General features: G+C 37.8%; 1 protein-coding gene and 1 pseudogene across 2 annotated transcripts; one reads left to right on the top strand and one right to left on the bottom strand.

The window, feature by feature from the left end:
- Nucleotides 1–10,876: 10,876 nt before the first annotated feature.
- Nucleotides 10,877–15,654, top strand: LOC104231042 (nuclear transcription factor Y subunit A-7-like). 2 transcript variants are annotated; one of them, XM_070167543.1, is made up of 5 exons: nucleotides 10,877–11,056; nucleotides 11,273–11,418; nucleotides 12,243–12,344; nucleotides 12,474–12,638; nucleotides 15,368–15,654. In XM_070167543.1, the coding sequence occupies exons 2-5, from the start codon at nucleotides 11,374–11,376 to the stop codon at nucleotides 15,530–15,532; spliced, it is 477 nt and encodes a 158-aa protein (XP_070023644.1). In that variant the 5' UTR covers nucleotides 10,877–11,056; nucleotides 11,273–11,373; the 3' UTR covers nucleotides 15,533–15,654. The 2 variants fall into 2 exon arrangements, with proteins under 2 accessions (XP_070023644.1, XP_070023645.1); XM_070167544.1 differs by lacking the exon at nucleotides 15,368–15,654 and adding an exon at nucleotides 15,007–15,267.
- Nucleotides 15,655–16,817: 1,163 nt separating this feature from the next.
- On the bottom strand, nucleotides 16,818–22,899 carry LOC104231041 (uncharacterized; annotated as a pseudogene).
- Between the last annotated feature and the right edge of the window lie 351 nt (nucleotides 22,900–23,250).

Genomic DNA, 23,250 nt, shown 5'->3' with positions numbered 1-23,250 from the left:
ACCAATCACATCACATATCGGGAAAATTCCCTCTTACAAGGTTAGAAAGGAGACTCATCTCGCTCCGAAGATCCATAACCGGCATTCCACGCCCTTCCGAAGACTCGAATCGATGCACAATGCTTCAAAACTAGCCAATAATTATGCAAATCCATTAACATATGTTCAATTACTCATTACAACCTAATTTATAACAATTCCTAACCCCGATCGAAAAGTTAACAAAATTGCCCTCGGGCCCACGTGCCCGGATTCTGAAATTTTTCAAAGATAAAGTTTACCCATGAACTTACAAACTCAAATATATGATTTTCTCTTAATTTCATGTCCAAAATCGTTGTCAAAATTCAAGAATACCAAATTTCTAAGTCTTCCTCAAAAACCCCAAATTTCCATTAATTTCCATGTTAAAACCCATGCGAAATCAATGTATTTAACTCCTATTAAGTGGGGATAACTTACCTTGCCATTGAATGATGAAACACCCTCTTGAAATCCTCCAAGAATCGCCCAAGCCAAGAGAAAAATGAAAGAAATGGGCCAAATCACGTCTTAAAACAAGTCACTGCCCAGCACTACTCTTCTTTGCGAACGCGGAAATGCCCTCGCGTTCGCGAAGCACAACCTGCTTCAGCCCCAAAATTTCTTCATCGTGTTCGTGACCCTACGCTCGCGTTCACGAAGGCCAGCTCCCCGGACCCTACGCATTCGCATTCCAGGCCTCGCGTTCGCATAGGCCAACAGCCTCAAGCCCCACTCTCATCTTTCCTTCTACGCGTTCGCGATATCTCATACGCGTTCGCGTAGTCAACTCAGCCCACCCCTTCGCGTTCACGATTTCCACTTTGCGTTCGCGAAGGTCAAATCCAGCAGCCTCCCACTTTCCACTTCGCGAACGCGGGACTCCCTTCGCGTTCGCGAAGAAGGAAACCAGATACCAGCAATTAGCAACAACTTTTTATCCAAATTTGATCTGAAACCACCCCGAAACACACCCGAGGCCCCTGGGACCCCGTCCAATCACACAAACCAGTCCCATAACTTAACACAGACCTGTTAGAGGACTCAAATCACATCAAACAACGTCAAAATCATGAATCGTACTCCAATCCAAACTTTATGAACTTTGAAATTTCAAACTTCTACATTCGATGCCGAAACCCGTCAAATCACGTCCGATTAACCTCAAATTGTGCACACAAGTCGTATTCAACATTACAGACCTTCTCCAATTTCCGGAATTAAAATCCGACCCCGATATCAAAAAGTCAACTCTCGGTCAAACTTCCCAAAAACCTTCAAATTTCTATCTTTAGCCAAATGACTCCAAAATGACCTACGGACCTCCGAATTCACTTCTGATCGCACTCCCAATACTAGAATCACCATATGGAGATATTCCCAGACTCGGAATCCCAAACGGACATCGATAACACTGAAATGCACTTCAACCCAAACTTGAGAAATTTCTTCTAAAATGCTAACTTCCACAATAAGCGCCAAAAGGTTCCCAGGTCTTCCAAAACCCGATCCGGACATACGCCCAAGTCCAAAATCATCATACGAACCTATTGGAACCTTCGAATCTCGATTCCGAGGTTGTTTACTCAAAAATCCAACCTTAGCTAATTCTTTCAACTTAAAGCTTCTGAAATGAGAATTCATTTTCCAAATCAACTCCGAATTCCCCGGAATTCAATTCGGACCAAGCGTACAAGTCATAATACCTGAAGTGAAGCTGCTCATGGCCTCAAGCTGCTGAACAACACTCTAGAGCTCAAAACGACTGATAGGGTCGTTACACATACCATCAATATGAACCTCAGTAGGATTCAAGGATCATACATGCTTAGAATAACTTTATAAGGAAAGAACAACATCGGTAACCTTAGTTGCTAGGAGTAGATCCGTTATGAAATAGCGTATTCATTTCATTTTAGATCATGCCAAAAGAAAGAAGGAAGTGCCTTAACATACCTTAACTCCTTTGAGTCCATAGTACATTCTAAGTTATTCTTCAAACAACTCAACTCAATCTACCATAGCATACGGCGATTCAAAATCAGTGTTGTGTAAAGGCTAAGTCCGCAACTTAAACTAGTAGCTCGTTTATGTAAATTTGGTCAGTATCTCCCCTGTAACAAGGGCCTCCTCCAATACCATATACCAACAACAACAAAAACCAGAGAAATCCAGCAACATATAAATATCAATAACAAGACATCATATAGCAACAACAAGTCACAACTACTTCACGACGAGTGGCAAGCTCCAATTGGAATCCGTATACCCCATATCACCCCTTATAGACTTCTTAATTCACCTTAACAATATGATTAACATGATACTGAAGTCATTAATCAATGATTCCAACCTTATACCATATATTTATAACAACGAAAATAATCTACAACTTCAACTATCTTCAATTAGCAACTTTATTCACTAGTTCATGTCTAGTCCATCCATTTAACTTAATCAACATCAAGATAACCTTAGGCACATGAAAGAAAATAATATACATACCTCCTACAGTAGCTTCAAGTTAAAATCCAAGTTATATTTAGCTTACAACATTCCTCAATGGCAATACAACACGATAGAAGTGACTTAAGCTAATCCAAGTATTATCTTGTAGTATCTTTCTCAAATAATGCAACCAACATACAAACAACTTCAAGAGCATGTAGTAGAGTATTATTCATGCCTAAACCAGCAGAAACCACATGAAAATTTAGCCAAACACATCCCACAACTATCCTCAATGACAACACAACCTCAAAGAGGTGTTCTTCTTCACTAGAACTCACTTTTGATGTTGAAATATGGTGTAATCCATTTGCAAGACTTGAAATAACCTAGGATTGATATAAAAACCATGGGGGAGTATTTTACAGAACTTAAACCACTTAAAACAACCTCCCACATAAGCTGGAACCACCCAAAAATTAGCAACAACAAGAAGAACAAGAAACTTACTAGCGCGACGGGATTTCCGATACTTGATTTGTGTTGTTTGCCCTTTGTTTAGGTCTTGGATCATGAGAGAACCTTGAGAGAGTATTTTTAGGTGTCTAGGGTCTGAATAGTGTTTCCAGATGTCTAGGGTCTGAATATACTGTAAAAGCATGAGTAAAAACGGGGTTGAAGCTTCTTATATATATCCATATATCTAAACCGTCTATGTGGGTCTCATAGGGAGATGCTTGGCGCAGTCTCACGAAAACATGAATATCTCTCTATTCCGATATTGTATTGACAAACGGTTTAATGCGTTAGAAACTAGACTCGTAGATCTTCAATTTGGTTGATATATCACCCAATAATTCCAAGTATATTGGGAGAAAAATTCATTTACATTTAACCTAATTTTCAGCACATTATGAATGTAACTTGTGATGACCTTTGCCAACTTTTGTTCTACAACTTGCTTGACTTCAAAATATAGCACACTACTATCATACGACTAAAATAACTCATATCATAACCTCCTTATCATGTTAAGAACCATAGTATCACCCTAAGGTACATGTTATAACATTCCGAACTTGTCGACTTTCGATGAAACTTATTTTCTTCAATTGGTTTAGCTTCTAAGCTTTCCAACCATCTTGGTACTCGTTATTCAATTGGTTTAGCTTCTAAGCTTCTAAACTTATTTGCTTCATGGATAAACTTGCCGTGCCATAGTATATTTGATTGATTTAAAATTGAACATCTTCTAATATCTCACTAATTGGGTAAGATTTTCTTTCGAATGAGTGAAAAATTTAGTTTGGTTTATTCTATTCCTCAATTAAAATGAAGTAAAGGGGCAAGCATGCAGGAACCGTTTGACTCACATTTTCTGTTTTAGGTCAAGTACAATTATTAGTAGATTAGTTGTGTTAAACTTACAAAGGTAAGTTATTTCAAAGGATGATAGTGATAGCTTTCTCTGTTAAATTCTCATGCTTTCTACCATCTTTTTTAAGTAGTTTAATGTAGTCTCTTTGAGTAATTTAGAGAATCTTCAGTGAATTCTTGCTTCTCATGTTCTCGACTAAGTGGTAACTGAAACTTGAGGTTTCAAAGTTGGTGAGCAGCCTTTGAATTAGTCGGTCATGGTGGAAAGGAGTGAATTGTTGGAGAAGATAATGTAACACTGCTTACAATAAAAGCTGCCGACGGTGGAATGGTAGCTCTCAGGGGTCTGCTAAGGCCTTATACTCAAGATGTAGAAAGTCATGGTTCAAACTGAGGTCTCTGCTGATGTGAAAGACAGAAAAATCAGATCTTGAATTTTGTTCGTCTTCAAGATGGAAGCATTGAATAAAAAGGAAGGAGACCATTTTCTTGAAGTCCGACCTTGAGTTCTATTTGGTGAAAATTCGAGGTAGTTGGCAAAAGGTACGGTGATTTTGGTTGTGCTGATTAGAATACAAAAACAACTTCAACAACTAAGTTTCAATCTGAAGCAGGTGTGCTAATTAGAATGACGTAACAAATTTTAACTGACCCAGCTTGACCTGCTAAATCCAAATGGACATCTAAGCTACCTAAAGAGTTGTGTAGAAGTGGACATATCAGGAAAAAAAAAAAACTTGTATATAAGTGGTAGAACAACTAGTGGGTCAGAGTTAAAAATGAACTAGGGCCGGAAACAGAAAAGCACTAAAGCAAAATGGAGAGATGCACATGATTCTACGACCTAACAAGCCGCAACAAAGATTGAACAATGCTTCAACTGTTAAGTTTGGCAAAATGCCAAAGTCCCACATTGGTTGGGAGTTAAGTTTAGGGGGATTTTTCCCCTATAAAAGAAGGCCTAATGTTTAGGATTGAAACACACCTCTCATTTGCCTTCTCATCTGTTTAAGGCATTTGTATCTTCTCTCTTTAGTATTATTTCACTTGTATTTTTGGAGTGAAATAAAATATTGGTTGTGTCCGAGGAGTAGGCAAAATTAGCCGAACCTCGTAAATTCTGGTGTTCCCTTTATTGTTGCTTTATTGTCTTATTTATTATTTGGTGGCTGTCATAATTTTTGGTATAGTAGTTGTGACTTATTCACACTATATACATTTGGCTTCCGCAACAATTGGTATCAGAGCCAAGGTACTGTCTAAGTATGCTCTGTGGTTGCAGCATAGTCTGATCTTCCACATCAGAAAAGATTTATCTTGGTAACTGAGTCAAGGTTCTGTCTGAGTATGCTCTGTGGTTGCAGCTTAGTCTGATCTTCCACACCAGAAAGGAAATAATCTTGATTTGTGTCGTCAGCTATTAAATAATATTTGTGTCAAAGATGGGAGACAATAAACAAGAAGAATCTACATCAAGTGTCAACAATACGTCATCATTGGCATCTTCGCTTATGACAAGAATTGTGTCAAATGCGAAATTTGCGGTCGAAATATTTGACGGGTCCGGACATTTTGGGATGTGGCAAGGCGAGGTTCTAGATGTCCTTTTTCAACAAGGGCTAGATCTGGCCATTGAAGAAAAGAAACCAGATGTTATTGGAGAAGAAGATTGGAGAATTATCAACCGTGTTGCTTGCGGTACCATTCGATCCTACCTTGCTAGAGAGCAGAAATATCCATACACAAAGGAAACTTCTGCAAGTAAATTATGGAAAGCACTGGAGGATAAATTTTTGAAGAAAAATAGTCAAAATAAATTGTACATGAAGAAGAGACTGTTTCACTTCACCTATGTTCCTGGTACCACGATGAATGAACATATCACCAGTTTCAATAAGTTGGTTACAGATTTGCAAAATATGGATACAACTTATGATGATGGTGACTTGGCCTTGATGTTGTTGGCGTCACTTCCTGATGAGTACGAGCACCTTGAAACTACTCTACTCCATGGAAATGACGAAGTTTCTCTCAGAGAAGTTTGTTCGGCTTTGTACAGCTATGAACAAAGAAAGCGAGAAAAACAGAAGGGCGGAGAAGGAGAAGCACTATTTGTGAGGGGTCGTCCTCAAAATCAAACGAGGACAAAGAAGGGAAGATCCAAGTCAAGATCCAGACCCAGCAAAGATGAATGTGCCTTTTGTCGAGAAAAAGGGCACTGGAAGAAAGACTGTCCGAAGTTGAAGAATAAGGCCAAACATAACAATGGAAAGGCTATTATGGATTCAAATGTAGCTGATTGTGATGATTCAGACTTCTCATTAGTTACAACAGAGTCATCAACATCATCAGACATATGGTTGATGGACTCGGCTTGTAGCTATCATATGTGTCCCAACAGGGACTGGTTCGTGGAATTTCAAGAAGGAGAATATGGAGTCATCCACACAGCGGATAACAGCCCTCTTACCTCATATGGCATTGGTTCAATACGATTAAGGAACCATGATGGAATGATCAGAACATTGATAGATGTTCGATATGTACCGGATTTGAAGAAGAATCTCATCTCTGTGGGAGCCCTAGAATCAAAAGGGTTCAAAATCATTGCAGAAAATGGAGTGATGAGAGTATGCTCCGGTGCACTAGTGGTAATGAAGGCTAATCGGAAGAATAATAATATGTACCGCTATCGTGGCAGTACAGTTATTGGGACAGCGACAGTGACATCCAGTGACGACAAAGAGGCAGAAGCAACCAAGCTATGGCACATGCGCTTGGGACATGCTGGAGGAAAATCCTTGAAAACTCTATCAGATCAAGGATTGTTAAAAGGAGTAAAGGCTTGCAACTTGGAGTTTTGTGAGCATTGTGTCAAAGGGAAACAGACAAGGGTTAAATTTGGTACAGCGATCCATAATACTAAAGGCATTTTGGATTATGTACACTCTGATGTTTGGGGTCCTTCCAAAACACCTTCATTGGGTGGGAAGCACTATTTTGTAACCTTTGTTGATGATTTTTCTCGAAGAGTGTGGGTGTATACAATGAAAAACAAAGATGAAGTGCTGGGAATTTTTCTCAAATGGAAGACGATGGTGGAGAATCAAACAGGCAGGAGGATCAAGTGTATTCGCACAGACAATGGAGGTGAATACAAAAATGATCATTTCAATAAGGTCTGTGAAAATGATGGCATCGTCCGACACTTCACTGTTAGACATACACCACAACAGAATGGAGTGGCAGAACGTATGAACCGGACCTTGCTGGAGAAGGTACGGTGTATGTTGTCCAATGCTGGCTTGGGCAAAGAATTTTGGGCTGAGGCAATTACATATGCATGCCACCTCATTAATCGTCTACCATCTGCTGCTATTGATGGCAAAACACCATTTGAAAAATGGTACGGAAAACCTGCTATAGATTATAACTCTTTGCACGTGTTTGGCTCAACTGCATATTATCATGTGACGGAGTCAAAATTGGATCCAAGGGCAAAGAAGGCTATTTTTATGGGAATTACTTCTGGAGTCAAAGGATATCGCTTATGGTGTCCTATGACAAAGAAAGTAATATTCAGCAGAGATGTTACCTTTGATGAATTTGCTATGGTAAATAAGGTAACAGAAGATACCAAACAAAATGAAGGTGCTTCTAAGCAGGTGGAGTTTGAGGGAAAATTTATTTTTCCTACACAAGAAGCAGAGGAGGAAACAAATGAAGATTACCCTCTGGAAGGAGAGCCAGTAGAGGAGATTCCAACTCAGGAATCTCAACAACAACTTGAATCAATAGCAACCAGCAGGCCAAAAAGAACAATAACGAAACCTGTTCGTCTCATAGAGACGGTTGCTTGTGCAACCTCAATTGTAGCTGATGATGTTCCTACTACTTATAAAGACGTTGTCCAAAGTTCAGAAGAAGATAAGTGGAGGATTGCCATGAATGATGAAATACAGTCCCTTCATCAGAATCATACATGGAGATTGGCCAATCTCCCGAAGGGAAAGAAAGCAATTGGGTGCAAATGGGTATTTGCAAAGAAAGAAGGATTTCCTAACCAATTAGATGTTCGCTACAAAGCAAGATTGGTGGCCAAAGGATATGCTCAAAAGGAGGGAATTGATTACAATGAAGTGTTTTCTCCAGTTGTAAAACATTCCTCCATTAGAATTATGTTGGCTTTGGTAGCACAATTGGATTTGGAACTAGTTCAGATGGATGTAAAAACTGCGTTTTTACATGGAAACTTGGAGGAGGAAATCTACATGACTCAGCCAGAAGGATTCAAAGTTGCTGGAAAAGAAAATATGGTGTGCAAACTTGAAAAATCGTTGTACGGATTGAAACAATCTTCTAGACAATGGTACAAGCGATTTGACGAGTTTATGTTGCGGCAAGGGTACAAGAGAAGCAAATACGATCATTGTGTGTATTTGCACAAGCTTAAAGATGGTTCCTTTGTATATCTTCTCCTATATGTTGATGATATGTTGATAGCTTCCAAGAATTTGGAAGAAATTGATAAGTTGAAGATTCAACTGAAGAAGGAGTTCGAGATGAAGGATTTGGGTGAGGCAAAGAAAATTCTTGGCATGGAGATAATTAGAGATAGACGTTCAAAGAAACTCTGTTTATCTCAAAAGGAATATTTGAAGAAGAGTACTTCAACGTTTTGGCATAGATGACAAGACTAAGCCAGTTAGTACTCCACTTGCTTCCCATTTTAAGCTAAGTACTATTATGTCGCCAATGGATGAAGCTGAACGAGAGTATATGTCAAAGGTACCATACGCAAATGTTGTTGGTAGCTTGATGTATGCAATGGTTTGCACAAGGCCTGACATTTCACAAGCTGTTGGAGTTATTAGCAGATATATGCACAATCCAGGGAAGGAGCATTGGCAAGCTGTGAAGTGGATTCTACGGTATATTCATAATACTGTAGATGTCGGGTTAGTTTTTGAGCAGGAAGACAATCAGTCTGTAGTTGGATATTGTGACTCAGATTTTGCGGGTGATCTGGACAAACGAAGATCAACTACTGGTTATGTGTTTACTTTTGCAAAGGCACCAGTTAGTTGGAAGTCTACTTTGCAGTCAACAGTTGCTTTGTCTACAACAGAGGCAGAGTACATGGCTATTACAGAGGCTGTGAAGGAGGCAATTTGGCTTCAAGGATTGCTAAAGGAGCTTGGTGTTGAACAAAAAGGTATCACAATTTTTTGTGATAGTCAAAGTGCTATTCAATTAGCGAAGAACCAAGTTTATCATGCAAGGACGAAGCATATTGATGTTCGGTATCATTTCGTACGAGAAATCATAGAAGAAGGAGGAGTCACAGTGAAGAAAATTCATACTACGGAGAATCCTGCTGATATGCTAACTAAGGTGGTGACTGCGATCAAGTTTCAACATTGTTTGGATTTGATCAACATTGTTGAACACTGAAGATTGAAGATGAAGACACAACCAAAATTTGTTATTGAGAGAGAATTGAAAATGTGGAATTTTGCCAAGGTGGAGATTTGTTGAAGTTTGGCAAAATGCCAAAGTCCCACATTGGTTGGGAGTTAAGTTTGGGGGGATTTTTCCCCTATAAAAGAAGGCCTAATGTTTAGGATTGAAACACACCTCTCATTTGCCTTCTCATCTGTTTAAGGCATTTGTATCTTCTCTTTTTAGTATTATTTCACTTGTATTTTTGGAGTGAAATAAAATATTGGTTGTGTCCGAGGAGTAGGCAAAATTAGCCGAACCTCGTAAATTCTGATATTCCCTTTATTGTTGCTTTATTGTCTTATTTATTATTTGGTGGCTGTCATAATTTTTGGTATAGTAGTTGTGACTTATTCACACTATATACATTTGGCTTCCACAACAATTGGTATCAGAGCCAAGGTACTGTCTAAGTATGCTCGGGAGAGCTAATATAAGTGATCAAAGTTTCCAATTCTTGACAACGGTGAACTTGAATCCTTTCCAAAATTATTCTGATTTGTGTTAATATGGAGAGAGGCCCCTTCAGTTGATTCTCTCTTTTGTATGGAGCCTTTACTGCTAAGTATTTTCCTGCTCACTAACTGGATATTGTAACGTGGTTTTGGCCCATTGGACTATCCCGTGCATTTCTTGACCATTTCTGGAAAATTCCTCTTAACCATCAATTGCTTTCCTCTACTAGATCAGTTTAACTTGGCCAAATTAAACACAGACAAGTAATCTAGAATAATCAATAGCCTCCATCACATAAGGCTTGGTTCATTGAAAGCTTAGGTAGATTAATGAAAACAACTTTAGCCCCAAAAGCTGTTACTCATTGTAATCATTGTAAACCAGGAGCAATGATATTTGTTGAAGTGTGTGACCAGTGACCATCTCATCTAAAAGCTTAAATTGATAGTGAGAATACATTTTTATTTATTTAATTATGATTTTTATTTATTTAAAAGCTTAAATTGATAGTGAGAATACATTTTTATTTATTTAATTATGTCTTCAACACGCCCCTCACGTGCGGGCTTGATTCTTTTTTTATGAGTCAAGCACGTGGAAATTCTTTTTGATATTGGGTGGTGGTGAGACCCGAACCCAGGACCTCTGCCTGCTCTGATACCATGTTGAAGTGTGTGACTATCTCATCTAAAAGTTTAAGCTGTTAGAGAGAACACACTTTTATTTGTTCCCAAATTAGTAAAATGAGATAAAGTTCTTAACAATAATATTGGACATTTAAGAACATACCAACTTCAAACCATTTTTTATAAGCAATTAAAAACTTCAAAAAGATTAGAAGATACTTCACAAAAACTGAACAAGTTCTAGGGTCTAAAGACTCTTTTTTTTTTGTGTGTGTATGTGTGCGTATGAGAGAGAGAGAGAGCGCAAGCGAGCAATTTGCCTTGTCCTTGGGCTTGATTAGCAAACACTGTAAAACTGAAGAGCCCCAAGTGCTTGTATTTTTGGTTCCAAGAAAACGATCTCTTCCATACCTCAGATTATATTTGCTCCTTGTCCATTTCCTCTATATAAAATGTGATTCCATCAATGGAAGGGAGAGAAAAAGTATCCTTGTATCCTGATCAAAAGAGTGGAAATGGATCAGAAAGGGAAAAAAGAATAATCAGCAAGAAAGTATCAAGACAGCAAAGTTCCTGTTTAACCAATTGGTTACAAAACTTGGACTTACACTTATAGAAGTACCAATGCAAGTCACTAAACTACTTTTTCTGCACTCAGCTCGACTTTATCTCTCCTCACTGATTGACTAACTCATGATTTCAATTGTTGATAATGGCTTCATCTTATGGAGTTTTTCTTCATTGTGTGAAGATCAGCTTTGATTCTTTAGCCTAACATAATGAACTTGTATTGTATGTGGTTAATATACTGTATCTGAGGTTGTCTGATAAATAAATTTCAGATAATAGCGAGAATGAACAGCCACAAAAGCAGTCAGAGGTGCAAAGCCAGTCTTCATCCCCTGTAGATGAATTGTCCCTCCCTGGCACTGTGCCACCAAACATGCACTACTTCATGCCTTCTCAATTCCGAGATGCAAATGCTATGGTATTATTATTTTGAACTCATTTCAACTTTTGTTTGTGATAACCTATTTATGAAAGTCCTTTTTATTCTGCTCCTAGTCATTATTCTTGCCAGTAAATGCAATCCCCATCCCCCCTCCCCCCCCCCCCCCACAAAATAATACACACACATGTGATTGTTTAAGTTCTATGACTGCTATCTTTGTTCAGTAATAGGGTTCTTGTTAAATCTGGCAAAGAACTAAAAATATGAACATGTGAATGTATTGATGTTGGTTTGGGAGTATTGTCTTCATGCAGATACTTGTTATCTGCCTTTTTCATCTTCTTTTGTTTAGTTAATACAGTGCACGCACATATATGTTGCATATATTATTTAAATTCACATGATCCTCTGAACACTCCAAAATTGGCTTAAATAATTGGAAGCAAATTTCCATATCCTTGTTCATCTTGATATGCAGATTGAAATAAGTTTTGCTGGGAACCATACAATACCATAGTGTAGGGACGTAAAGTCTAGAGATCAAATTTGTATTTTTGTCATACTACATCAAATTAATAAGCATCTAATCTTGCCCCCCCCCCCCCCCCCGACAATTGTTTTTAATAAAAATTCTTGAAATATTTAGGGCATTAGTTTCAAGATTTTCAAACATTTCAAATGTAAGCAAATGGTATGATGTTTTCCTTTTACTTTAAATGTCATACTCAGACGTCATCCATTAGTTAGAATGTTCATCTACCATTACTATTTGTACACTAACCCCTCAATCAGCATGGGTTAAGTTTTTTCATGTATAATGGAACTAAGAATGATCTACTGTCGTCTTTTATTTATTGCAGGCGCAAACAGCTTATCCTTATTCAGACCCTTACTACAGGGGTATCTTTGCACCCTATGACATGCAGCCTTACCCTGCACAACCTTATCCAGCACAGTCAACGGTATAGATTTTCGTACTAATTACATTTTCATTTGGAATCTAGTGAAGAAGTCTTTCTTACTAATTACATTTTCATTTGGAATCTAGTGAAGAAGTCTTCACAAAGTTTATCTGACCCATGGTTTGGCAGGTTCAACTTCAATTGATGGGAATTCAGCAAGTTGGTGTTCCTCTGCCATCAGATACCATAGAAGAACCTGTTTTTGTTAATGCAAAACAGTATCATGGCATCTTGAGGCGTCGACAATCTCGTGCAAAAGCTGAATCAGAAAATAAACTTCTAAAAGCTAGGAAGGTATTTTGTACAAAATGCACTTTGTATCATTTTACCTGCAGGGTCAGTTGCTTCAGTAGGCCTGCCATTTGGCAGCTTATTGGTTCAACGGCTGATTTATATTTCCCAGTTCATTAGCCTGCCAGATTTACCAACCTGTAGAACTTCTATTTGGCCCCTTATATTTTGAGGTCAGACATAATGGTAACACGTAAAACCCCAACATTTTATTTCTTATGTACTATATCGTGACAATAAAAAGCAGATAGTGAAAAAGTTAGTAGGGAAATTGGCAGAAAGCAGTTTTACTCCATTTGCTTAAGGTCTAGTGCAAGTTAATGCCTCAGATACTCTCTTGGTGCACATGAAAATCCGTAGGATTTTGTAACATGATATATTGTACCAATGTCTTTGCTGCACCAAATGGTATTAAACATTAAAAATGTTATTCCGACGAAATCAGGATCTAACTCCAATCTAAGAAACTACATGTACTCATGATTTTTGGGCCACACGAGGAGTAAAAGTGCTATTTCGTTAATTGCTCCATCAACATCTTATGGTTTGTTGTCTATCATCCCAACATGACAACAATAACAATTATTATGCTTCAATCCCGAACAAGTTGAGGTTGACAATATGAATCCTTATTTCTTTCTTTAAGCTCACCTTGTATCATCATCATTACCAAAATAAAATAAAACAAAAATGAAAGTAAAAAGTAAGATAAATAAAAAAATATACATATGTATATACACATAAATATATAAATAATAGTAATAATACTAATATTATTAGAAGTTCTCTACCAAGTCTAAAACCTATTCCCAATTAGTAGGAAACAACTATATAGATATTTCTCTTCCATTGTGTCCTAATCTTTAGCTAAATCTATGTTGATTCCAAAAATTAGGTCTTTCGAGACTACTTCCTTCCATGTGATTTTAGGTCGATCCCGTCCCCTTTTTAATACTTTCCCTCACTATAGTTTCGCACGTACGGATCGGTGCATCTGTAGGTCGACGTAGTATATGGCCAAACCATCTCAAGCGGCCTTCTCTCATTTTCTCATCAATGCATACAACTTGTACCTTCCTACGAATGTGGTTATTTTTAATCTTATCTAATTTTGTGTGACCGCACATCCATCTTAAGATCTGCATTTTTGCAACACTCATCTTGTGAATATGGTGGACTTTAGCCGCCCAACATTCACTATCATATAACATAGCCGGTCTTATAGTTGTTTTATAGAACTTACCTTTCACTTTGGCAAGCATCCTTCTATCACAAAACTCCTTGTAGCATACTAGTATTTCTCTATTTCAACCATTTGGTTTTAATCTTATGAGTAACATCTTTATTTATCATTCCATTTTCTTGAAACGAACCTAGATATCTAAATTGTTTGCATTTTGTCACCGTAATCTCATCTAGTCTTACCTCAACTTTGCTCTTCTCATGCTGACTAAACTTGCAGTGCATGTACTCCGTCTTACTTCTACTTATCCTGAAACCCTTATTTTCTAAGGTGCTTCTCCATTGCTCAAGTTTGTGGTTGACACTCTCACTAGTTTCGTCAATTAGCACAATTCATCAGCAAATAGCATACACTATCGGACCTCATCTTGTATTGGTTATCTCATCCATGCCTAGGATAAATATGTAGGGGTTCAATTTAGAACCCCAGTGTAAACCCACTGATATGGGAAACTCCTCAGTCTCTCCTACTATTGTTTGCACGCTAGTGACAACTCCTTCATACATGATCTTTATAATATTTATATATTTGATATGAATTTCTTTCTTCTCCGTCGCTCCCCAAAGGACCTTTCATGGTACTCTATCATATGCTTTCTCTAGGTCAATGAACTTCATGTGTAGATCGTTCTTCCTTTCGTGATAATTTCCAACATGATGACACATAAGAAAAATTGAACAGAATTAAAAGTGATAAAAAAGAGTAGGCATCATATGAAATATAAGTGACACAGATCAAAAAATACAATAAAATAAAAATGATTCTCAAAGATGTATTGCAATTTATTGGGGGAACTTGATTGTTATTGGCTTTGCTCCTAGTTGTAATCAAGTTTGAGTTTGCTTTAGGTCAACCCAATCAGGAGTTAGCTCTTTCTCTGGATCACAATTGATATTGAGAAATACTGGATTATCTACTTTCCAAATTAGATCTGAAAACAGGATATAAAAAATGGATGGTAGATTTGGATGTGAATAATTATAGAACACTACAAAAGGGGTGATTTATATGTTGCTTAGATATTGGAGGGACTAATTGTGTCCTTGAACTTAGGAACAAGTGCAATTTTACCTAGTGTATACTTCCTAAACACTTCTGACTTTTTCTATTTGTGCTTCTCTTTTTCAGCCACAGAATTGTAGTCAGAAGTGTTCCTGCTGCCTCTATTCTTTTGATGGTCCAAGTATTAATTTTTTAGTTGTACAAGTGTCCAAATAGTTGAGAAATGCAACTGAATAAATAGAATTGTATGAGGCTTAAAATTTGTCTGAGTTGGACGCATTATTTATCAGGAATATCTTGCGCTTGATCAACGATGTCATTAATTTCCTAGTAAATTAAGAGCTCAAAGTCAAAGCTTTGATTGTGTCGAGTAGCATTGTCTGTTATTAAGGCAGCCTGCCCCATTAATTGTTGTAATCTCTGTTTGAGGCTGTGTGCTTCCAGCACCAAGACCTTGGGGGTCTTACTTTACGAAATAATCTTGCAGCCCTACTTGCATGAATCTTGGCATTTACATGCACTAAAAAGAGCTAGAGGATGTGGTGGTCGTTTTCAGTCAAAGAAGAACGATGAGTACGGTGATAAGTCACAGGCAACTGTTAATATTGACTCCAACAAAATCGAGGTTACTTCTTCAGAAGATGCCTCTTGAATTGAGAAGTTTGTGGGACCAGACACTGGAAGAACTGTTTAAATTCATTGACAGCTTAAAACTATGGTAGTTGGGTAAGTTCAGGCAGGGTCTGGTGTTTCTGTCGCATTATCTCAGTATGAAATTTTCAGGAGTAGGCTGAGTTGCAAAAATGGCAGCTGTGCATGTATTTTCGAGATGCTGTCTAAACTTTCTCTTTTGAATCTTCCTTTTTTTTTCTTTTTCTTCTGTAAGTAATTTTAGCCGTTCCTTGCGCTGGAACTTTGGTAGATTTGTCCGAAGGTAAAGGTTCGTTAGCTGTAACATGTAAGAATACGTTCTTTTAGCTTAGGAAGATAAGCTAACGCAGTGCAGGTCCTTACATTCTCATTGTCAAAGGTCAATTACATTCTCTTTGTCAGTATCTTGAAATGTTTCCTGTGTTACTTGTGCTTAAAACTTGATTACTAGTGAAAGTGAGTATTCGTAGAGTAATTGTCAATGATTATGGACTCGAACCTGGTGAGTCATCCATGTCCAATGTGACTTGAACAACTCGGGCACATTTTCCATTAAGAAACATATATTTGTAAGAGAACTATTTGAAAATTCAAAATTTCTCTTTGGTTAGCTTTTTCAATCCCTTCGATGGGCTCAAGGATTCTAATACATAAGAGTAAAATTGCTTATTTAAATTTCTTTACTATTATGCAGAAAGCTCTCGGTTAACAAAGTCGAAACCAAAGATGCGTATGTTTCTCCTCACCTAAAAACATCTATGAAGGGCGGGCTGAACTTGAACCAATTGTCTATTTAACTGGTAACTGTCAGCAAATAAAATTATTGGTTCGAGCTTGCTCTATGCAATACATGTGTCTCAATTCCCAACAAGTTGGGATCAACTATATAGTTTTCATTGTTCATATCGTTTTATTTATGTCTGTCTCACTCAAATTTATAAGAACTGGCACGGGCTTAAATAAAGAAACATGACTACTGTAGTCAAACAAAAACAATCATATTTTCAAGAAGCCATTAATGGATAAAAACGTAACCTGGAAAATTGGCCCTCGTAAATCAAACTTGTCATTCCCTATAAAACAAAGAGTTTAATCTATTTTTCTTCAGAAAAGAAAAAAAAAAAAAAAAATCTAACCAGGTCCATTTAATTAAAAATAATTTAAAAGGTTGAGTGGGTTTAAATGAAGGAAGCTGGGCAGAGACATGATCATTCAGGAGGTAAAAACAGAGCGTAGTTCAAATGTTAAAGCAGCTTCAAGCTAAAGAGCATTTGATAGTTGTCAGGTTTTTCCCACAAATATAAACTGACTGGTATAAACATTTTCCACTCTAATTTTTTTGAGAACACAAAATTTCTAGAGTATGTTGGGAGTTTGCTAACATAAATGTTGATATAATTTATTCCCATAACCTACTTCCTAAAGATTTTGATAAATACTTGACTGACAAAAAACAACAAATAAAAAGAAGAAGAAAGAAATAGAAAGACAGTACACAAAAGAAGAGAATAGGAAATGCAAGTCAAAGAACAATAGCAAGACAAGGTACTATTGCCGTCTTATTTCCTGGGAAAGCGCTGCGGGATTTGAAGCGTATGGTTCGTGCACCGACAATTCGGACAAGACTTTCCTGTTCAGCTGGACATTCTCCTTCATCAGTCTATGCATGAAGTTTCCATAATTTACCTATAAAAGAAATGACGCAAGCGAAAAGCATATCATGATTTGCATCAAAAAACTATTTAACATATCATATGGGTCGATGTTTTTCCTTTTTGTAGTGAGAGAGAGGGAAAGTACCATTTAACAATACAAGATTTCCATCAAAATGACTTAGTGGTGTCTACCTCTTATGGTGGCACTCATATTACTAAACAACTAACAACAGAATTCCAAACCTTGGTAATTAAGATTGGAAGTCGGAAATGGATGTAAATTAGGACTATAATGATAGGACTCGTAAATCGTGCAAGCTGTTTAGAAAGATTAATTTCCTGCCAAACAGAGAGATGCTACAATTGCAGACTGCAGAAATAACAATGGACTGCTGATTAAGTCCAGAGGATTGGGAAGTCGATGGAGTGGAACTTCTCTTGCATAAACAAGAAGAACAAAATACATCTGAAGCTGATTCTCTATTTGGAAAGATGAGAAATTCACCGTGAAATCATGCTACAACATACTGATTAAAGGTAGCTAATAAAATACGTCATAGATGTTATGCTACAAGTGCAGAAGATCTCTAGAGTTCCCCAATCATTTTTTATACTCTTTAGCAATACGTAGCAGAAACGGTATCTCTTCCTCAACCTGTTGGAGTGCACTAGGTGATGTCAAAGATAGCCTTCCGAACCTGGATGGATAGACATGAGTGGAAAACTGATAAGACTGGATAACTATATTCCTGTTTCTATTGACAACATGGCTGGAGGAGAGCAACAACTGTCGATAACAAAAGTTTGGTGTAACCCAGACTCTGTATATGACTTGCATACCGCACTGGACATTATAGATTCCTCATTTCCCTTTATGCTGAAAGGGTCTAAGTCACACACACATTTTTTGAGCACCCAATTGGTGCTATGATTAATGAAAATTTACCTTCTTATTAAAAAAACAATACCTACGACCAGTGTTGCCAAAGGCGAAAAGCTTTAAAAAGTGTTCTACGGTCTATTGAGGCTTTAAGTGCAAAGTGCAGGTAAGGTGTGGACTTTAGTAAAAAAAAGCCCAATGAGGAAAAATAAAGATATATATGTAATGCAGGAAAAAAAAAGTAACAAATTCATTCATAATGTTTTCTTTAACAATTATTATATCTCTTTGTTAATTATACTTTATTGCTTAGTACCACTCGATTAAACATAGAACGCATGGCCTATAAGACGTATGTCTTAGCGCAGCTTAAGCGAGGCGAAGGGCCCTCCTTGAGCTTTATTGAGCTACAGGGCGTAAGCGCACTTTAAATGAGCCTTTGACAATACTGTCTAAGATAAACGTAGGGAGTTAAAAAAGTCTAAGCAACTAAACCGGAACAAAATGACAACAAATATAATTACACAATGAGTCAAGCAAAAAGATAACAGGATCATGAAGCATAAAAATATTAGATTTTTTTGACAAATGGCATGCGGACAAACTTGCGTGCAGCTCGACTAGTCCATCGGGTACATGATCCTCCCTCCCATCAGCACAGGGACCGGTTAAAAAATTTACTGTTCTCGTTCTTTGGATAATTTGTAGGAATGTTTATCACCCAATTCAAGTGCAATCGATTTGGCGCTCCTATTGCTAAAAACCAGTAAAAGATATATAAATAAGGAAAGAGTTAAAAGTAAACAAACCCCATGTTGGCGAGTGCCGGCGTTGATGCGCTGAATCCAAAGGGAACGCATATCCCTCTTCTTGTTTCGACGGTCTCTATAGGAGTACTGAAGCGCCTTTTCCACTCTCTCCCTTGCTATTCTAATACAGTTCTTGGCTCTCCCTCTGAAACCTTTTGCTAGCTTCAATACCTCCTTGTTCATCTTTTTAACTTCTTGGGGTTTTGCCAAGACTTGGGTGTGTGCGCGCGCCTGCTACAAAGGATGTATCCAGCTGTATATACAAAGGTCCATTTGTTCCGGTTTTGGCACTTTGCACCCTCATGTCTTAAATTTTGAAGTACTACTCTATTAGAGAAATAGAATGGTTTATGCTAGACTTTATACAAATTAATGTAATTTGACTGTTTATAGCATATTGCTATTTGTATTTTATTATAAATATCATATATTCTATGAAAAGTTGCATATTGTTCTACGTTATATATGTAGAAAATTTATAAACTATCTTTATGCAAATCTTAAACTAATGCAATTATACATGATTGTGTTTGCATTTTGTTTAATTTCTTAAAACCAAATCTCTAATACTAGAGAGAAAATTATCTTTTATTTGGTTGAGGCTTTATTTATTTTTTATACGTAAAATAATTTCTTAAATATAAGGGAGAAATTTTACTATATTGCCAGGATTATAGCCCTTGATTCCTGGGGAAGTGCACAAATAGTCATTTCTAGGATTGTTAATAAAAAAATAGCCCCAGATACATCTCAGGTTAGAGGGGGAACCCAAACACCTAAAACTCATACTCTAGAGCAGGTAGCGCGATGGTTAAGACGCCGAAAGCATTGCCAATTGGCTTCGAGCATCCTATTATGGTGCTAGACCCATGGTTGAGCCTGCTATGTCTATTGAGGAGCATAAAAAGGTTTAGAAGTTTAAGAGGCTACATCTTCTTCACTTTGATGGTGACGCTTTAGATGATGCCCAGGATTTTTTAGACCGATGTCATCAGATTCTTTGCAACTTGGGCTTGGTAGAGTCCAAGGGAGTGGACTTTATAACATTTCAATTGAGAGGGGCTGCTAGGAGATAGTGGCAGACTTATGAGTTCGGTAGGTCAATAGGTTCATCTTCTCTTACTTGGACTTAGTTCTCAAACTTGTTTCTATAGAGGTGCCTCCCACACACCATGAGTTGAGAGGTCAGCTTGAGCAACTTCAGCAGGATCACATGACTGTGATTGAGTATGAGGCGAGACTCACATAGTTGTATCGTTATGTTGTTTTCTTAATCCCCACTAAGGCAGAGAAGGTGAGGAGATTTAATAAGGGATTGAGTTATGGTATCAGAATTGCTATGGTCCATGAGTCAGAGATTGGGACTACTTTTCACTAGGCTGTAGAGATAGCTCAGAGGATTGAGCGTATTTGTGGTCAGGGGAAAGAGGCCATGATGAAGGATAAAAGGCCTCTTCATTATAGTAGTTTTATTGGTACCTTATCGGGAGGTAGGAGTCAGTTTGGTAGGGGTCATCATGGTAGGCCAGCTTATTCTGCACAACAAGTAGCCATCACTATAGTGTCTCGGCCATTTTTCAACACTCCGATTCCATCATCTTTTAGTGCTCTGGTAGTGAGTTTGTATTGCGCTCCGTCTGTTCAGGGTTCTTCCAGCGGATATTCGGTCCATTAAGGGCAAATTCAGGTTCAGCAGCCTCCATCAGCTAGAGGTTTGTATGAGTGTGGAGAGTTTGGCAATACTATTGCCCTAGACTTGCTAGAGGCATAACTCTGCAGATTTCTCAAATTGTAGTCCCTGCACTACTTACTTCATCCCCGACCCAATCAGTTATAGGGGGAGGTCATGCAACTAGAGGTCGCCCAAGTGGAGGGGGTCAGGTTGGTGGTGGACAAACCAGTGGTGGTCAGACTCGTAGCTATACTTTTTTGGGTATACCAGAGGCGGTGGCCTCAAATGGAGTGATCACAGGTATGGTTTTGGTCTATCATAGAGATGGTTCTATGCTGTTCAATCTGGGGTCTACATATTCATATGTGTCATCATATTTTGCTCCTTATTTGTATATGCCTTGTGCTTCTCTTGATATTCATATTCATGTATCTAGACCGGTTGGTGATTCTATTATGACGGATCGTATATATCGGTCTTGTGTGGTTATACATACACTAGTGAACTTGCTAGCGCTTCGCGCGGCGTAAACTTTTTTTTTATAAATTTACTAAATACAGAAGAAATAAAAAATTAAATTTAAAAATAAATATATATTGTGGGACATTCACATAAAATAATTAAAAATCAAATGTATAAGAGAAAAAAAACATGTGAAAAGACATCACAAAAATAAATCCAAGTGAAAACATCACATACCTTTTTGTAGAATTTAAATAACAAAGTTCTTGAGGTAAAGAGCCCGTTTGGAGTAGCTGATTTGAAGTAGCTGATAACCATTAGGTGCTAAAAAGCAGATTCTCATTAAAAAGAAAAAAGTCGAAGGCCATTAGGAGTAGATGAAGCTATCAACGACAATGATGATTAGAATTAACGAACCGCAAATTTCAACTTTGCAGTTGCAACAGAAAACAGGAAATCTCCAAATGGAGCTTATGAAGTGACCTAAAGAATGTGAACATGATGGCGAAGTTCCATAGAGCAACGCTGAAGTCAAGAAAATTAAGCCATTGCTTAAGCTTGAATTTTAAAATTTGTGTTTCAAATTAGATTTTGTTTCGAGTGTGTGTTGTTGAAATAGATTGGGTACATCTCAAAGTATTTGAATCTCATTTTTGGGATAATAGACTTGAGATAGTTTGAATTAAAATTTGAACCAAATTTGAAACTGAAGATGAACATGGAAGAAGATAAGATGTGTATCTACTTGTGTATCTCCTTGTGTATCCCCTTGTGTATCTCCTTGAACCAAATTTGATGTATATCACATATATATCAAATGTATATGTAATAAATCAGCAGCACACTCCGACATTACCTAGACGCAGTACTAGAGATAGGCATTTGCCAAGTCATCTAGACCACTACGTGGTCCCCAATCTAAAATGGAATGTTGTATCTGTCAAGCCGTTAGAGAAGGGACAGAATTGCTTGGCAAGGAATAACATATATAGCTGCAACAACAATTAGAATTGGCGTGGATGAAGTTTGCTTTTTATTTCATTAGCTAGCTTGTAGCAGTCTGGGACCTCTCTTTTCTTGCTTTTCATTTTTGTTCACTGTTTCTTCTTGTTTTCCCTAAGGATTGAGGATCATATAGTGTTATCCCTCAGTTCAATTGAATATCATATCTGGTTTCCTTGCATTTGGTGCTTTCATTGATCCTCCTTCTACAAATGGGTGACGGTGCACACAATACTCGGTTGAAATCTTTGGATAAAGCTGTGAAACACCTCCAAGAACAGTCAACTATTCACACCAAAGTTTTGGACTCCATCCACAATACCCTTCAGGAGATTGTTGCGCACAAGGCCTCTCAGAGAGCTCCTTCTCCGACGCCGGTGCCAATCTCTGCTAGCCCTTCTTCCTCTGTGTTGGGTCAATTATCGATGCCGCAACAACAAACTGGGTATAAGAAACACACACCACCACACACACCAATTTTTAACATCACTCAACCACAACAATAATAAAAACAACAGCCCTATAATCACTTTCGCAGAGACAGAGCAATTGAATTACTAAAGTGTGACGGTAACGCTGCGGAGAGTTGGATTTTCCAGTCCCATCAGTATTTCGAGCACTACAATGTTCCCGATGAAGAACATATCAATCAATTTTCCTTCTTTCTTGAAGGCAACGCTAGAGATTGGTATCAATGGATGTTCCGGAGTCACAAATAATGTGGTTGGGTTCACTTAATAAGAGTTTTTGTGACTCCTTTTGGGGTGAAATCATTGGAATCACTGGAGAGTTTGCTTGCAAAATTGCAAATGACTTCTTCCGTTCATGACTATCTCTCCCATTTTGAAAAGCTCGCTAATCGTACGACAGAGATGTCGCGGCCAATGTTGAAACATTGCTTTACTTCAGGGCTTCTACCAGATATTAAGGTCGATGTGCTTTCCTTTCATCTTGTGGACTAGAATGAGGCTATTGGTTTGGCCTTTTTACAAGAGCAGAAATATTTGGCCCAACCCAAACAAACAACCGGCCCAATTCTTTCTCTAAACCACAGCCTCTTTCCCTGCCACAACAAACCATTTGGAACTCTAAACCAACCCCGTCAATCTCTCCTTCTTTGCAATCCCCAACTCTCTCTCTTCCCAGAGTTGGCCGCATCCCTTTTAAAAAACTAACACCGATGGAGATTCAACGCAAACACGAGCTAAATTTGTGTTTCAATTGTGACGAAAAATACCA

This window comes from Nicotiana sylvestris, chromosome 2 (genome assembly GCF_000393655.2).
Source record: "Nicotiana sylvestris chromosome 2, ASM39365v2, whole genome shotgun sequence".
In the NCBI taxonomy this organism is placed as follows: domain Eukaryota; kingdom Viridiplantae; phylum Streptophyta; class Magnoliopsida; order Solanales; family Solanaceae; genus Nicotiana; species Nicotiana sylvestris.
Note: the sequence above shows the minus strand (reverse complement) of the source record. Positions and strands in the feature narration are given on the sequence as shown.

What these genes read in the sequence shown, in the direction of transcription:
- LOC104231042 (XM_070167543.1), top strand. Translation starts at nt 11,374, where the DNA reads ATGCACTACTTCATGCCTTCTCAATTCCGAGATGCAAATGCTATG. An exon ending in TCCGAGATGCAAATGCTATG is followed by an intron (nt 11,419 to 12,242) that starts GTATTATTATTT and finishes TATTTATTGCAG; the next exon opens with GCGCAAACAGCTTATCCTTA. An exon ending in CTTATCCAGCACAGTCAACG is followed by an intron (nt 12,345 to 12,473) that starts GTATAGATTTTC and finishes ATGGTTTGGCAG; the next exon opens with GTTCAACTTCAATTGATGGG.